Raw genomic sequence first — 13,916 nt, 5'->3', positions numbered from 1 at the left:
GTTTGCCTTTTTTATAATATAAGTGGAATAGCATAGTGCATAGTCTCTTATATCTGGCTTCTGTCACTTAACAAAATGCTTTTGAGATCCATCCAAGTCGTTGGGTGTTCCTTTTTAATGTGGGGTACTGTTCCTTGGTACAGATGCACTACAGTTTGTTTATCCGTTAACCAGTTAGTGGATATGTGGATTGATTCCAGTTTTGCTAGTATGAACAAAGCTTCTATGAACATTCTCGTGCAAGTCTTTGTGTGGACATGTGTTTTTATTTATCTTTTGTAAATATCTAGGAGTGGAATGGCTGGGTTCATAGTAGGTATATGTTTAACTCTATAAGAAACTGCCAAACTGCCTTCCAAAGTGGCTGAACCACTTGCATTCCCAACAGCAATAACTTTTAGTTGCCCTGCATCCTCAGTATTTAACATTGCCTGTCTTACTCATTTTAGCCATTCTAGTGGGTGTAGAGTGGTATTTCATTGTGGTCTTGATTTGCATTTCTCAAATCTTTTTCATGTGTTTATTTGCCATTCGTTTGTATTGTTTGGTGAAGTGTCTGTTCAAATTTCTCGCCTGTTTGTTTAACTGGATTTTGTTTTCTTACTATTGAATTGTAAGTTGTCTTTATAAATTCCGTATGGAAGCCCTTTATTATATATGTGATTCACAAATATTTTCTCTTAATCCATTACCCATGTTTTCATTTTCTTAACAGTGTCAGAAAGAGCAGATTTTTAATTTTGGTGAAATTCAACCTTTTTGTCTCATGTATCACGAAATCTTCGGCTAACCCAACATCACTACAATTTTCTCACATAGTTTCTTCCAGAAGTTTTGTAGATTTATCTCTTACATTTAGGTTCATGATCCACTTGGAGTTAACTTTTGTATATGGTGTGAAGTAAGGGTGAGGTTCATTTGTTTGTTTGTTTTTGCATGTGGCTTATTCAGTTGTTCTAGCACCATTTGGTGAAAAGACTATTTTTTCCTCATTCAATTACCTTGGTGACTTTGCTGAAAATCAGTTGAACATGCATGTGTGGCTCTATTTCTAGACTCTCTACCTTCTTCCGTTCATCTACATTTCATTCTTATCCCAATACCATACTGTTGTGTTTACTGTCGCATTATAGTAAGTGTTGAAATCTGTTAGTGAATCGTCCACCTTTTTTTTTTTTCTCAAAATTGTTTTAACTATTCTAAGTCCTCTGTATTTCCATATGTTTTACAATCAGCTTCTCAATTTCTACAAAAATATCTGCTGGGATTTTGACTGGCATTTTGTTGAATCTGTAGATCAAGGTGAAAAGAAATGATGTCTTAGCAATATGGAGTTCTCTGACCCCCAAGCACCGTATATCTCTCCCTTTATTTAGGTGCTCCTTTTAAATTTCCTTCTGCAACATTTTTTTCAGTTTTCATGTACAGATATTGCAAGTACTTTGTAAAAGGTGTCCGTAAATATGTCATATGTTTGATGTTACTGCAACAGCATTGAAATTTCAAGTTCCCATTGTTCATTTCTAGAATACAGAAACACAATTGACTTTTGTATATCAGAGTCCTGTATCTCATGATTTTGCTTAATTGGCTTATTAGTCCTGGTAGCTTTATTATATATTCCTTAGGATTTTCTACATAAAACATCACATCTTTTTGTATGAAGACTGTCTTACTTACTCATTTCCAAATTCTAGGCCTTTAATTTCTTTTTCTTGCTTTATTGCTGTGGCCAGGGCCCCCAGTACAATGTTGAATAGAAGTGGAGATAATGGACAGCCTCATCTTCTTCCTGATCTTAGGGGGAAAGCACTCAGTCTTTGACTATTAAATATGACGTTAGCTGAGGCTTGTTTGTAGATCCTCTGTAGGGAGTTAAGTGTTTTTAACTGGGTATATTGCTACCCAAAGCTATTGGGGGTGTTTCTAGGAAAGAAAAAGGGGGAATGGATACGGGCATCCACCAAAGATGAGGCAGCAGGGGTTTCTTTATGAGTTCAGCTCTGTCTTAGCTGTATGATGACTAATTAGGAAACAAGCATTTATTTCCCTTAGAGGCTTTAAGTGTGGGGTGTGGTTCACACCAAACCTGACCAGGTGTGACAATACGTCTTTATAAACTGTGTATTTGGGAAGGACAGGTGTTGGCCAGGGAACTAACTCTCCATGAGTCCATTGGGAGGCAGTGTACCCTGTGATTAGGAACGTGGGCTCAGAAAGCTGGGTACCCAGTCCAAACCCAGCTCTGCAGCCTTGGGCAAGTTCCTCAACCTTTCTGTGTCACAGTTTTCCACCTGCAAAATGCAGATAATAAAAGATATCAATAATGCTTACCTGCAGGGCTTCTGAAAGCTAGATGAGCAAATGCAAATAAGGGGCTTAAAACAGTGTCTGTTACCTGGTGCATTTTAAGAAGGGTTTGTTTTGCATAAGGCTAACTTACACACAAGTTTTCAGGAGCAGCTCTACCACTTGGAGTAAACACAACCATGTCATTTTTAAAATCCTTTCTCCTAAAACCTCTTGTTAAGATTTTGTAACGTTGGAGGGCTAGATATTTGATTTCTGTTGTTTTACAATGCTTTTGTGCAATAAGTAAATTTAAACTTTCTGTGCATTGCAAAGGCAATTGTCAGTGGGGTTACAGTTGCGGACAGTGACACTCTGTAGTTAGCACTGAGTCTACACTTGGAGGCTGAACCAGAGTTTGATCTTCTGGTCTGCTCGCTTTGACCAGTTGATCATGGGATGGAGTGTGCCCCACACACCTCTCAAAGGCCACCCTGCCTAGGCATGTGGACCACTGTGCAGCCCTCAGTTGGCTTCAGCCTATTACTTCCTGCCAATCAACTAACTCAAGGGACCAGAGGCTTCTCAGTTGGTTGCTTTCCTGGGCATCTGCCCTCGTAAAGTTGCCTTCCTATCGACACATTCCAAGTCCTGGGTGCTGTCCAGTGGGGGGTGAGTCGTACCAGGCTTTCTATCTGGGAAGTGGCCAGTGCCAGGGGCCACTTGCCAGCAAGGATGAGGTTACACTGAGCCTTCTCGTGTGGGTCCTGCAGCAGCACAGTGATGTTGACATGTAAGGAAAAGCACCCAGGAGCTGGTTGGCAGGCCTTTAAGGGGCCTCTTTCCCCTTAACTTGAACTTGCTTTTTAGTTCTGCCTCATCCTGTCGGAGGGGTTAAGCCACAGCCAGTTTTGCAAAAGTCCCTCTGTAAGCTTTTCCCAAGTGATGTCCCTTCTTCAAGCAGGGTTCCATGTGGTCCGGCCAGTTTTCTGTGCCTGCTTTTCTCTTGATCAGTCCCGCGAAAACTTACTTTACACGTGGACTTAAAAAAATCTCAAAGTGTCCGCAATTTTACCTGGACACATCCACATTATAGTTGATCCTCCCTCTCTCCTTCCCATGCAGCAGTGGAGAGCAGCTGATGCATGTTTAGGAGAGCCTGTCCACTGGGCTTCAGCATGGATTTCCTGGCATTCTCCTCTGCAGTGTGATGGGAGAGTGTCAGGACCGTGAGTGTGTTTGGCCAGCTGTTGTCCTCGCCTCTGCCAGAGATGTTCTGTGGGCTGTTCCTTTGAGAATCGCCTATCTCCACTGTGTCTTTTCAGTTGTAATGGTGACACCAATGCAGGGAGCAAGACAGACATTATCCTCTCCTTCCACTGTCATGAGATGCCCCAGTTTTAGGTGGGGACCCTGAGGCGCATGTGACATGGTCCTCTGAGCTGTGCCTGCCGCCCCAGGTAATCATGCTAAATTATACATGGGTAGAGGCTTTCTGTGCTGCCAGTTTTTCCACTGGAGCACAAAGCTCTCTGTTACAGGAGGATTTTTACAAAGGAGTCCATCCTCCAGGCCCTGGAAGAACTGGGGAGCTGGGGAAGGCAGGTGACCTTCCAACCAGAGGACTCGGGGTATGAGTTGGAAGCAAATGGGAAGCAGATACAGAGAGTCTAGCTTTCTACTTGAGTGTTATTTCTTTGAGCAGAGAGAATTGCTGAAAGTTTAAATACCAAGCCGTTCCGTTTGCTTCGAGGGGGAGGGTGCTGTCCCCCACCCTAGGCAGGGAGGCCTTTGAGAGGTGTAGGGGCACATTCCATCCCACGATCAAGTGGTCAAGGAGAGCAGACCAGAAGATCAAACTCTGGTTCAGCCTCCAAGTGTAGACTCAGTGCTAACTGCAGTGTCATTGCCCTTCTCCATGGGGGAAAACAAAGGCAAGAAGAAACAAAAAAAGGCAGAGTGCCAGATTTCACACTCTGCTCTGGTCAGGTAAGAATCTGCCTTCCCGGAATGACTGTAACTGCCAGGTTTGTGATTCGGCACCTTTTTCTCTTTTCTGTGTATTTTCTTTATTCTTATTTTATTCCAGTCATATTTCTTCACTTCCCTCTGATTAAAAAACAAAATAAAGCAAACAACTTCCTTCACTAGAGTCACTGAAAGACCATCTTACACAGAGTAGAGCTGAAAAATCTACTCATTAGATGAATAAATGACATAAATGTCCTGTGAGTCTAATTTCCATCTTGATGCTCATTCCCCACACATGTCAAATATGGCCACTACCAAATGCCAATGCTGCAGACGTGACAGGCATTCAAGAAACAATTTGATGAGGATTTTAAAAATCTACTCTCTTAGCAACTTTCAAATATACAAGCAGTTATATTATTAACTATAGTCCCTGTGCTTTCATCAGAAGAAAAAACAATGTTTGTAACTATGGTGAACGGACGTGAACTAGACTTAATGGTGGTGACCATTTTGCAATATACACAAATATTGAATCATTATGTTGTACACCTGAAACTAACATATTGCTATTGTCAGTTATATCTAACTTAAAAAAAAAAAACATTTTCAATGGCTCAGAAGTGAAATAATTTGTCCTAACCACAAAGGTGGATAGTAATGGGGCTATAGTTTCAACTTTTATCTCTCATGCCCCAAAGTCCATGGTCTTTCAATTACAGGATTCCTCTAAGAACCTGTACATACATTTCTATAATGAAAATCAAAAGGAATGTTGTTATGGACTGAACGACTGTGTCCCCGCCCCCAGATTCATGTGTTGAAGCCCTCATTCCCAATGTGATGGCATTTGGAGATGGGGCCTTTGAGGGGTCATTAGGGTTAGATTAGGTCATGAGGGTGGGAACTTCATGATGGGATGAGTTTCCTTATAAAAAGAGAAAGAGACCACTCTCACTCTGCCATGTGAAAATAGAAAAAAGGCGGCCTTCTGCAAGCCAGGAAGAGTCTCACCAGAACCTGACCGTGCTGGCACCCTGATATTGGACTTCCAGCCTCCAGAACTGTCAGGAAATGAATTTCAAGCAAAAGCTTTTAAGCAGAATTTTAAGAAAAAAGAAAAAGAAAAGAAGACAAAAGAAGAGAAAAAAGAAAAGAAAGAATTTGAAAACATGTGGTAGTACCTGAGTACAGTGGGGGGAGGGGGAAGGGAAGGTGGGTCGGTTCTGTTGCAGATTAGATTTAAGTAGTTCGTTGTGGTATTTAGAGTTCTCCAGGCATGGAGTGACCTGATTAAAAACCTCTCACGTTCTGTGTCCCTCGCCTTCAAATTGTTTCTCCGATGCCTGTCAGGGCTCAAGAATTGGCAACTGGTGGTGGCCATGCTTGGTATGTGTGAGGAATTAATAGAAACACATAAACTGGACTCACAGTATGTTTATGGCATCTCTCCATCTAACGAATAGCTTTTAGGGGTGACAGAGGCCAGCCTACAGTAGGTCTTGCGTGCAACATACCCCCGCTTACTGGTTGTACTGAAATGTGCATTATCTGCCATCTGCCTTGCTAGGAAGTTCGATTCTCTCAGAATATCATCAGCGGTTATTTTTCTTCTGTCAGTTTGGCAGGTGACAACCGAGAAGGAGGACTTTTTCAGTGCCTGGAACTCGTGTCTTCACCACATCCCCTGCCTGTCTCTGGCACACATTCACAGAGGTCAGTGGGCTCTTGTCAAATATTTGGGATTGAGTGACTTCCAGGTTATCTGGGACTCTGACTCTGCAGAGAAAGGACAGTCCCCACTTTGGTCTGAGCCCTTGTGTTGAATTCAGGGTCCCCAAATAATGCCCAGCGTGCTAGGAACACTGACCAAATGACACCCACAAAACCTAATGTTAAACTCGCCAGGAGCCAGCCGGCTAAATGTTGGCCCCTCAGCAGTGGCCCTCTGCCCAATGGTGACTGACTGTCATTCCCAAATAAACAGATGGGATGGGGGTGGGTAAAGTGAGGGTGTTTTAATAGGATCACTGCCTGAAGAAGTTCAAGTACCGAAACTACTCAAACCTAACCCCCAAATTAGCAAGGACTAGTACCACCTTTTAAAGCTATGGGTTCTCAACCCGAGGGGATCGCGCCCTCCAGGGGATGTTTGGTGACAGTTAGAGACATTTTTGGTTGTTGCATCTGAGCAGGGGTTGCTAGTGGGTAGGGGCCGGGGACACCACACCAGACAGCACCCTCCCCCTCGAAGCAAAGAGCAATCCAGTCCAAAGCATCAGCGTGCTGAGGGTGAGGAAGTGTGAATGTTCATTTTGGCCTCAGAACACCAAAATCACGTAAAGTAAGATGAAACATTGAAAACAGAGTGACATCCGTGAAGATATGGCAAATTATTCTTGAAATTATTGTTTAACCTCAAGAGTCATTTGTTTATTCATCCCTATGCCCTTCTCCATGGGGGAAAAATGTGATAAGGGGAAGGCGCTCTCTGCGTTTTTGCTGTGTGGAGTTTTCCATCACACCAGGGGCACCGCTGGCTCCCAGAAGACAGGACTAAGTTTTGGTCACCACCTCAGCTCCTGGGCCAGGCTGCTGGTCCTATCGCATCCCTGGGCGCTGTCTCAGGGCTGGAATTCCTTGATGGGCTCTGCTAAGAGTCAAGACATCAATCCAGGACTGCCTGCCTCCTGTCCAGCCCCCGAGCTGGGCACCAGGCAGCTCAGGAGGAGCAAAGTGCCACGTTATTAATGGCTGTGGGGGTGCCCAGGACCCTCGCTCAGAGCCGACAAGAGCTGGATTGGAGTGAGTAGTTTCAGTATAGACGGAGTCAGGCCTCTCCCCTTCCTCTGAGTGCGGTCCAGTGCTTGGGACCCTGGTGAGCCTCATGGCATAGGGCTCAAGAGTAAGGACTGGAATGAGGAGCTCAGGTGAGTGTGCACGTGCTCAGGTGAACTTTCCAAGAGCACAGGCTCTTCACGGGGTCCGGGAGGCTGCCAGGAGCACCACCTCCAGGGCCAGCCTTTAAACACAGTGACCACACCCTGTGATAACGATGGCCTCACTGACACCCCAGACTCTGATTTCTACCTTCTGCTCCCTGGGGCAGAGGAAGGAGGAGGGAGGAGAGGGTCCGAGAAGGTAAAGGAAACGTTCCCTCCCCTGTGGGTCAGTAAGGTACAGGATTGGGTTCCTTGGTTTGCAGATTCAGGAGTTTTAATCTGCCTGTACACCCACCGTATATGAGGCTCCAGGGAATGGATGCTCCTTAATCAAACTCAAGAGGGACAGATACAGAAACCAGAATGCCAGTTCACGCATCACAAACCCAAACCCAACTGCTGACTCCCCACGCATGTTCCATCCTCTCTGTGGGGACATCTCCACGTGGGATTCAGTTATCATCAGAAGGTGCCGAGGCTGGACCATCTGGACAGCTCTTTGGGGCGAGGGAGCGGGATTGAGCTCCATGCTGACCTGCCTGCCGCAGATTCCGGAACCCATGGGGGCTTGCTTCCTGGACTGTCTTGGTGCTCTCAGCACCTCCCTCACCCCTAGGAAATTTAGGTAAACCACCCCTCTTCTGTCAGTGGGTTATTTTTCCAGATTTGTTGATCAGGCTGAAACTTATCCGGGATATGAAGTAATGCTCAAGACACCATTATGGAAGGCGAGTATGTCCCAGGCCTTCTCCTCCACTTTGTGTACCTTTATGGCTCAGTTCTCCAGGGTGCTATGGCCCCAGCACCTGGGCTCCTCCCTCTGGGATCCCGTGTACTCACCAGATCTTGCCCTTCCTGGGACACAAGGATGAACCCTGTGGACTCCAGGTCTCACCTTCATTTACAAAATGTAGATAATGTGATACTTACCTCGTGGGGGGGGGCATTGAGAAGATACTTGAATGCCCTTACCTTAGCACCTGACCCATGGTTAGTGTTCAATAAAACTTTTTTTCTTACTGTTAATTACTAATCTACAAAAACCTTAGTTCCCATAACCAAAGTGGAACATTTAGATCCTTTTTCTTAAGAGGAAGAAACAGAGAAAGATTAAACGGGTTAGGTTCCAATGTATGAAGTCTTAACACCAGGAAGAAATGTCAAGGATTTGATGTGGCCACAGCACCAAAGAAATCCAGATTGATTCTGAATCTTTTATTGGTTAATAACCATGGTAAGCAAGAGGGATGATTTTTAGGAAATTGGCCTCCAGTTCCACGACAGATGAAGATGATCTGGCCGTAGAAAGTCACAGAAGGAAAATCATAAGAATAACAAGAAAAATAATAGGACTCAATGACAGCATCTAGAAATCCTAGGAATGTTTTGAAAAAGAGAAATCCATCCATAATGAGGAGGTCTGTAAGGATACAGAATGGGTTCTAATGGTAGGAATGCCCTGAACACACTACCCAGGAAAAATTTAGTCAGCCTGTCATTACGTTCGGATAGAACACACCCCCCCAACCCCGCCCCTGCCCCGCAAGAGGTCTCCAGGAGGAGCCCATCTGTCTTCTTTGACTGGACCCAGATGTTGCCTTTGGAGACTTCTGAAGGAATCACACAAAGCGGGAAGGGAAGCATCAGGCTGCGAAAGCACAGACCTGAGCGTCACCCCAGATGAAAATGAACTCCACGTCTAGCCATTTTTATAAGGAACAAACGGAAAAAAAGCCTTCTGGCATCAGTTTCCATTTGTCACCTGAAGACTCAGGAAAACCATGTTGGAAGTAAAAATGTTAAGCAGTCTCTAGTGGTTTCTAAAGTGGGATGTAACCATTACGATGATAAATGATTACTTCTCTCTGATACACATTTTTATCTTGCCCTAGAAATAGCAGTGCTGAAGCATGGTATTGTCTGAACCCCTAAGGGTGTACCAATTCCTAAACCAGAAAAGAGACACTAAGCACTTTTATTAAATAAATTACATCCAGCATTCTCCAGCTCTATGCAGAATTATCTCTTCGTTTTCTTTCTCAAAGCTTGTGAGCAGCTCTCATTATGCTTCAAGAAGTCCCTTTTCTGGTTCTTAATAAAGTGACGAAGAGTTTAGAATGTTTGCATTAAGCGCAGGTTGTAACTATAATTAGAATATATAAGTAGTGTGGATTTCTGCCTATCGGAGGATTAATTTCAGACTCGTCTCAAGGATGTATTTGCTTCCAAACAAGACGTCCTTTGTTAATAAAAATGTGATCACATGCATTATTAAAGCATTATTTCTGCATTTTATCCGTGAGTCCTTTTTCCAGTATTCATGGGATCAGCATTTTCTTCCCCATCGTTAATGTGGCTATTCTTTATGCAAATTACATTCACCTTGATTTAGCTTTAGCTTTGGCGTTCGTCTTCCAGGAAATTGCGGGAATACACTTATCACCTCCTTGAATGCACGTTGCTTTATATGCAAGCACAGAAAAATAAAATGCCACAACTTCATCCCAAAGTCCGGTGTGAGTTTAGGAACTTGTCATCCCCTTACACTTAACTACAGAAGTCCCTCCAGACCCTGAGTCTTCCCAGCTTGAAGGGCAAACATGACCTCTGGGGTGGAAGTAAGTCAGAAAGAGAAAGAGAAATACCATATGCTAACACATATATATGGAATTTAAGGAAAAAAATGCCATGAAGAACCTAGGGGTAAGACAGGAATAAAGACACAGACCTCCTAGAGAATGGACTTGAGGATATGGGGAGGGGGAAGGGTAAGCTGTGACAAAGCGAGAGAGTGGCATGGACATATATACACTACCAAACGTAAGGTAGATAGATAGTGGGAAGCAGCCGCAGAGCACAGGGAGATCAGCTCGTGCTTTGTGACCGCCTGGAGGGGTGGGATAGGGAGGGTGGGAGGGAGGGAGATGCAAGAGGGAAGAGATGTGGGAACATATGTATATGTATAACTGATTCACTTTGTTATAAAGCAGAAACTAACACACCATTGTAAAGCAATAATACTCCAATAAAGATGTAAAAAAAATGTAAAAGTTAAAAAAATAATAATAATAAACAAAGAGAGCAAGAGGAAACTTTTGGAGGTGATGGATATGTCTATGGCATAGATAGTAGAGATGGTTTCATGGGTGTGTACTTATCTCTAAACTCATCAAATATGTACAGCTTTCTGTATGTCAATCATACCTCAACAAAGTGGTTTAAAGAAAAAAAAGTCAGCACATCTCGTTCTTTGGATAACGGTCTCTGCCATATTCTGCTGTGACCGCTGGAGATGGAGGTCTGGCAGGTGGGGGAGCAGGGTGAGTACCATGGGTGCTCCCTTGGCTGCGACAGCCTGTGTGCCTTCCTCTCCCATCAGCATCCTCTGCCGGGCCCCGGAGTTTTAGAGCAGTCCCGGCGAGCCGTGAGGGCTCCCTCCGATGGAGGGCAGAGCTGGGGTACCCCTGCCCTGGTGCTGACCTTCCTCTTTGCCTGGCACTCATTAAACGTGTGGGTGGTGGAAGCAGGCGAGGGGATCTGGAGAGCCGAGGGTGGGCAGGTACGATTTGCTGCTAGATCCCAACAGACCAGCATCTTGGAGGCTCCAACAGTGGAGAAGAGAAGGGCCGTTTCAGGCCTCGTTTTCTCTGTTCTTCTCACGTGGGGGGACACGTCTCAGACCCATTGTTCCTGAGAGCAGAGGGGGCAACTGGGAGTTGATGGGTCCAGGTCAGAGGGTGCGGTGGCCGGAAGAGGCCCCCGTGGATGTCCTGCACACTCTCTGGGACTCTCTGGGTCCCTAATGCCAGAGTCTGGGACAATAGAGAGGCTCCCTTTGGGAATCCAGGAGGTGGCAACACGTGGGGCAGAAGAGAACATGAGAACCGGCACATATTAAGAGGGAGAGAGGGAGAGAGTGGAGGCACCTGGGTGGAGACTGTTTGGAGTAGGGGGTGCTCCGCTCACATACGTGACGGCTCTTAAAAAGAAGAATTTGTTTGGCTGAACCTGAGCACTGAAGCCCGGAAACCCTGCACAGAGCGCGCAACTTTGCCACATCGGATTTAAATTTTGTGCCTCAGCAGCAAATAGACACAGGAAGACAGAAAGTTCTAAAATGCCGACGCCCAACTTTGGACCACATTCCGAGCCTTCCCCATCCTGGGAGAGCAGGCGTGAGGAAGCGTGGCTCCCGGGCTCCAGTGAGTGGAGGAAGATCTCTTCTGCGACATCACGCAGGCTGCTCCCCTCCTCATAATGCGGGGTTTCCTCCCCTGAAGCCCCAGGCCACGGAGGTGCGCTTGAGGTCTGTGTCAGCCGGACCCGAAGACCCCAAGTGCTGCCCTTCTCAAGAAGTACTGTCACACGACCCTCGCCAGAGCCCCCGGGGACCCTGCTCATCCCAGCCCCCGGGAGTGTGTCACCTAGGAGGTCCCGGGAGGGCTCTGATAACTCACTCTTCTTTGCTGGAGGTGACAATTTATGAGATAGTTTTATGACAGATGACCTTGAAGATCCTGTCGCGCTCGGAAGAGGGAGACGAGGAAAAAGCCAGGTCAGACTCTCGGAGGATATTTGTTTTGCGGAGGCCCGTGAGGGGCAGAATTTAGCCGCAGTACTTGGACCCAGACCCTAATAAATGTCACTCACCTTCCGGGCCCCGGGATATTGGCTGACTGGACTGATGGGCTCGGTCTCCGCCTATTCGGTGCTCCCCCTGAGCCTGGGCCGTGCTGAGCGCCTGGACCCTGTCACTTCTTCAGTCTCCACAACAACCTCACACAGCCCTTGAGGAAACTCAGCTCAGGGGTGAACAGTCACCTCGGATCACACAGATCTAAGTTGTGGAGCCGGGACTCCGCCCCGGGGCTGGCTGACCCCAAGGCTTTTTATTAGCATCAGATTTTGAGAAAAGTCCTCCCACCCTCAACTCCCTAAGGGCTTTCCTTCTTGCAGGTGAACGCCGAAGAATGGGCATTCTAGTGTTCTTGAACTTTCGGGGTGGGGGGGGCGGTTTCTTTGTGTTTTATTGAGCACATACTTTTCTGGGTTAAAGTTGGCCTGTGCTGCTTTTCGCTCTTCTCACCGCCTTTGTCTCTGAATCATGCTTCTTATCTTTTCTATCTCACAGGCTTTGTGTGAGATTAATGAGCACTCTTTAATCCCCCACCAGGGCAATGAGGGAGGGACCACTATCTACCCAGTTTCCTTCTGAGGAAACTGAGGCACAAAGAGACTACATAAGTTGCCCAGGGCCACACAGCAGAAGGGGGGATTCAGATCCAGCAGACTGCTACCATCTGCCCACTTGGTGGGGCTCATAAGTGCTTGTTGGACCTGAATCTGGTAGCTGAGCATTGCTAAAGAGGCAAGAAAAATAAACCGGCCTCGCCTTTAAAAGAAAAAAAAAAGGGGGGGGGGTGTTGTTGTTTTTTTTCTCTTTTGTACACTGTGTGATCGAAAAATGTACCTTATATGATGAATTGCAAAGACCTGAGCTATAGTCCACACTGACTTTCCAGCTCCTGGTACCTAAGTATTTTCAAAATAAGGCTAATCAGTGTTCAAGTTGGCAGGTGAAATTAACCCAAAAGGTGGAAAAGCAAAAATTTGCACTGCATAACTCTCTATATTGTGAGATTTCTGCTAGGAATACGATTAAGAATAAGACCTTCTAGACTGTGAATGAAAAATAGAAGCCTAGGAAATCTTGTTTTATCATAGCAATTCTAGGTATGATTTTCTATATTAAAAAATGATCCCATAGTCTAAAGTTGAACATATTTGCAATAAACATAAACTTACATTTAGGTTTTAAAGGACAACATGTTCTAATCTCACAAAACATTTAGCAAATAACCTTTGAGTTCACATGAACCACCCACACAAAACCCAAAATGAGCTACAGAGAAAACATAGAAAAAGCAACTGTCTGTTGACAACCAGATTTTCTTTCAGTTCTTTGAGTTTTCTGTCTATAAATAATCTGTATGTTTCAAATGTGACCATTTTCTTTCAAGGTGTCTCCTGGCATGTTCTCACTTAAGTATGCTTGAAAAACAAGAATTCACTGTGTAAATCATGGAAACGATTGAGTTTCTGGAGGGGAGAGCTTCAAAATACATGCTTTTTAGAGACCCAGAGTGTCAAAATGAAGCATTAAGATGATGTGTTCCTTCTTCAGTGCATCTTTATCTTTTATGAAATCTGGAGTTTGATAAATCACCAGAGACAAAAACATCATTTTTAACCTAGATCCAAATGTCACGTGGAAAAATAGTGCTGTGTCTCCTCTTCATGAATTTACCTTTCTCTTTGTTTATGAATTATGGGAATTTGTTTGCAGAGAAAACATAATGCTCTATTAACTTGAACGTGATGGCTTTTACTTAGAAACGTGAGAACTGAAAAGAAAAAAAGAGCATTCAGTCCTTTGAGATATAATCATTAAACAAGTTTTGATATATGCTCAAAGTGGCATAAAATGCTACTTTACCTGGGGAAAGGATCACCAGATAACTAAAAGTGAGGTTTTCATCAGTATTTCACCTCCCCTAACTGACTCAGGACCCCTGATCTGGTCCATCAAAGTACATGTTGAATCCTCAGTGGGGAAATTTTATGTAACATCAGTGTAAATAGAGATGGATGAAGCTATCTATTGGGATTTTTTTCCCTAAAAATTACTCAGAAATTCCCTCTTAATTGGCAGCC

At 44.8% G+C, this 13,916-nt stretch overlaps 1 protein-coding gene across 1 annotated transcript in view; it reads left to right on the top strand.

The window, feature by feature from the left end:
- The window catches only part of ACOXL (acyl-CoA oxidase like), a gene marked incomplete at its 3' end in the record, with an annotated part of 353,946 nt that overhangs the window by 275,904 nt on the left and 64,126 nt on the right, over window positions 1–13,916 (top strand). Inside the window, 1 exon segment of the mRNA XM_081254598.1 lies at window positions 5,889–5,976. Within this exon segment, the coding sequence (XP_081110724.1) occupies window positions 5,889–5,976 (88 nt within the window).

The sequence above is a fragment of the Mesoplodon bidens genome, assembly GCF_964165515.1.
Source record: "Mesoplodon bidens genome assembly, chromosome: 14".
Classification (NCBI taxonomy): domain Eukaryota; kingdom Metazoa; phylum Chordata; class Mammalia; order Artiodactyla; family Ziphiidae; genus Mesoplodon; species Mesoplodon bidens.
The sequence above is the reverse complement of the archived record's forward strand: the minus strand, read 5'-3'. Positions and strand labels throughout refer to the sequence as shown.